The sequence below is a fragment of the Cupressus sempervirens genome, chromosome 2 (assembly GCF_028749045.1).
Source record: "Cupressus sempervirens isolate cs-2001-9-10 chromosome 2, ASM2874904v1, whole genome shotgun sequence".
Taxonomy (NCBI): Eukaryota; Viridiplantae; Streptophyta; class Pinopsida; order Cupressales; family Cupressaceae; genus Cupressus; species Cupressus sempervirens.
In genome coordinates this window covers 25,098,610-25,101,452 of record NC_143119.1, presented here as the reverse complement: position 1 = coordinate 25,101,452, position 2,843 = coordinate 25,098,610, and the positions used below count along the sequence as shown (strand labels likewise).

General features: G+C 34.1%; 1 protein-coding gene across 2 annotated transcripts; it reads right to left on the bottom strand.

Annotated features, from left to right (window-relative positions):
- Nucleotides 1-1,242: 1,242 nt before the first annotated feature.
- On the bottom strand, nucleotides 1,243-2,269 carry LOC149570897 (uncharacterized). Of its 2 annotated transcripts, none has more exons than XM_089808277.1 (2): nucleotides 1,900-2,269; nucleotides 1,243-1,585 (listed from the first exon to the last, which is right to left on the bottom strand). In XM_089808277.1, the coding sequence occupies exons 1-2, from the start codon at nucleotides 2,116-2,118 to the stop codon at nucleotides 1,364-1,366; spliced, it is 441 nt and encodes a 146-aa protein (XP_089664403.1). In that variant the 5' UTR covers nucleotides 2,119-2,269; the 3' UTR covers nucleotides 1,243-1,363. The 2 variants fall into 2 exon arrangements, with proteins under 2 accessions (XP_089664403.1, XP_089664400.1); XM_089808274.1 differs by having other exon boundaries at nucleotides 1,243-1,648; nucleotides 1,900-2,267.
- Between the last annotated feature and the right edge of the window lie 574 nt (nucleotides 2,270-2,843).

Sequence of the window (2,843 nt, the reverse complement as noted above, 5' to 3'; positions counted from 1 at the left end):
ATTGCCTGGAAGAGGTTACTAAAGTGGTGGAAGACAAATCAATATGAAGGGAGCATTGGAGATTTAATGTAAGGATGAGTTTCTTTTAAACAAATACATTTTACCATATTAAATTTTGGATTAGATTGTGTAAGAATTTTCAACATCAACATTTTGAATCGCAATAATCACAATGAAAAAATTTGAATGGAGATGTAAGATGGATTACATTGTGAAATGTCTTACTTTTATAAATGAAAGTATTATAGGTTTATTTATAATTTTTCTATTTGAGTTCTTTATTGGTCCATTGTGTTATATCTTTCTTCATTTTCATTTGATTTCTCTTCTTTCTTTTCATTTATTATTTGATTGTTTTATTATCATTTGACTAGTCTTTTTCTTTTTCTTTTTTGATCATTCTTTGTCTTTGGTTCCCATAACTCTTTAATTCTCTCACATTCTCTTAGCCATTTTTTTTCCTTTTGCTTTTTTGATCATTCTTCGTCTTCGGTTGCCATAGCTCTTTAATCCTTCCCCCTTCTCTCAACCCTTCTCTCAATCGTTTTATATAGTCAAGTTTGCAACATATTATCTTATTAGCCTTTTTCTTTTGCTTTCTTGATCATTCTTTGTCTTTGGTTCAGATAAATCTTTAATCCTCCCTTGTTCCCTCAACCATTTTATATAGTCTAAGTTTGCAACATACTATCTCACATCTTCTTAAAGATAAATCATTTAATCATTGAAAGAAACCTTACATAATCTAATTAAAAAATTAATTGACAAATTTCACAATAAATAATAAATAATAAAATCTAACATCATATTTTCCTATAACTAATCTTATTTTCACTAAATAAGTATAAAAATATTCTCACATACACCTCTAAACAAAATTACTGATTTTGTAGCAACCATAACTACTCTTAATCACACAAACTATTAACTAAAAAACTTAAAATCTTTATGATTAGTTTTTGTATAAGGCTATCCTCCATCCAAATTCTACAATTGACCACTTTTCAAAATTTGAAAAAAACAACAAAAAAAAATTAGAAAAAAAAACTAAATTTAGGGGAAAAAAAAATCAAACTTTATTTTGTCCTTCCTTGGAGATTAGCGTGTCCCTTATTTTTCAATCAAAACTAAAAATATTCACCCTTTTCATTCATTACCGAGGCTCAAAGAGGCAGAGCCTAGTTTCACAGCATATAAATTCATTACCAAAAGAAGTTGAAAAGAAAAAAGTACACAAACAACTTCCACAAAAAAACGAGTCTATATTTCAGATATTGGTCTAACGCATCGTGTTTTCATATACATGATGCATTCCAAAGCAGAAGAAAATTCACATCATTCTATGAAAGATAATTCCATTCAGTCAGAAATCATCTGCCGTGGAGACTTTGCTAAGCCTGCTCGGCCTGCTTTCGAAGTTCTTTCTACGCAATTTCTGAGCCCCAAATGAACGGCACGATTTGACGGCCCTCCGTGCAACTTCTCCAGGACTAATACTCTGAAAACCTCGCGATCTGCGAGTTATAGGCGAAGGAAGATTAAAAGATTCGACTTTCCAGAACAACTTCGAATAGCCCATCTGCGGCTGCATCAGAACGTCATTAGTCCGAATCCTAGCAGGAGCAGCTGGCTTTGGAATGCCCTGCCTCTGTGCAGGTAAACACATGCACTGATCTTTGGCCATTGAATCAAAACAAATAAAAAAAACCCCAACTTTGAACAAATGAAACCCTAGTTACGCCGAGAGCAAATAAAACGCCAATTTTCAAAAAAATGAAACCCTAGTTAAGTTGAGGGCATAACGAACCCCAATTTTGAGCAAACGAAACCTAATTAGGCTGAGAGCAAATGAAACCCCAAATTTGAGCAGAGTATACCCCGATTTAGAACAAATGAAACCTTAATTACGCCGAGAGCAAGTGAAACCCCAATTTTGAGCAAATAGAATGGTAGAACGGTAGAACGGTAAGCGACGCGATTCGATCCAGTGATCTGCTGAAGCAATGAATCGCTTTGATTAGGTTGTTTAGGGTATTTATTTCGGAATTTGCGTTTGTGCCGGCCTTTGAGGAAAGTGAAAATGGCGGGACGGTGACAAGAGAGAATGATAAAGATCATGCCGGATTACTAGTTGGAGTTATGGGAAATTAGAAGGTCCAAACAAATGGAATTTTTTCTGAGCTGTTCGAAAAGAACGCAGATTTTTGCCAGATTCTTCTCCTTTAGGGGACGGGCCATAATTTCTATCGGAGAATCTGTTCTTATTACGACAAGTGGAAAGCTCGTAGCTGATTGTACCGGCTATCCAAAAGATTTTGTGACGTAAAGCCGATTTTTGATTCATATTTTTTGGCATGTAACAACTGGAATCAATTCTATGGATTTACGGCCGCATCTGTTGTTCTGTTTTTTTGGGTTCTTTCTGTTTTCGCGGGAATTCGAAGAGTGCGCCAAAAAAATGATTCGCTGTCACACAAATCATCTTTGTTCTAGTTATCTGAGTTTTAAAGTTAACAATTGCATCTTAATATGGAATGGGAATGTTTTATTAGGTAATGAGTCTTAAGTCTAGTTAATGTTTTAAGGTGTAGTCACAAATTACAATTAATTTTTATGACCAAGCTTTGCATTTAGCAAATTCCTTGCGGGCAATTTGTGAGCAAATTTCTTGTAGGCTATTTGTGAGCCTTCCAACTTTACAAGAATCTTTTAACACTAAGCATTTTTGACGAAATAAAATTGAATTTTTGATAAAAACTAAAAAAAAATTCAAACTCTCTAATTTTTTAGGTGGTCCCAAATACTGCCACACCTTGCAGAAATCCTCTTGTGACTACTGCCAC

Coding starts and splice junctions, on each gene's coding strand:
- LOC149570897 (XM_089808274.1), bottom strand. CDS start 2,118: ATGATCTTTATCATTCTCTCTTGTCACCGTCCCGCCATTTTCACTTTC. Junction 1,649..1,899: donor TTGCTCTCGGCGTAATTAAG/GTTTCATTTGTT, acceptor TTACCTGCACAG/AGGCAGGGCATTCCAAAGCC.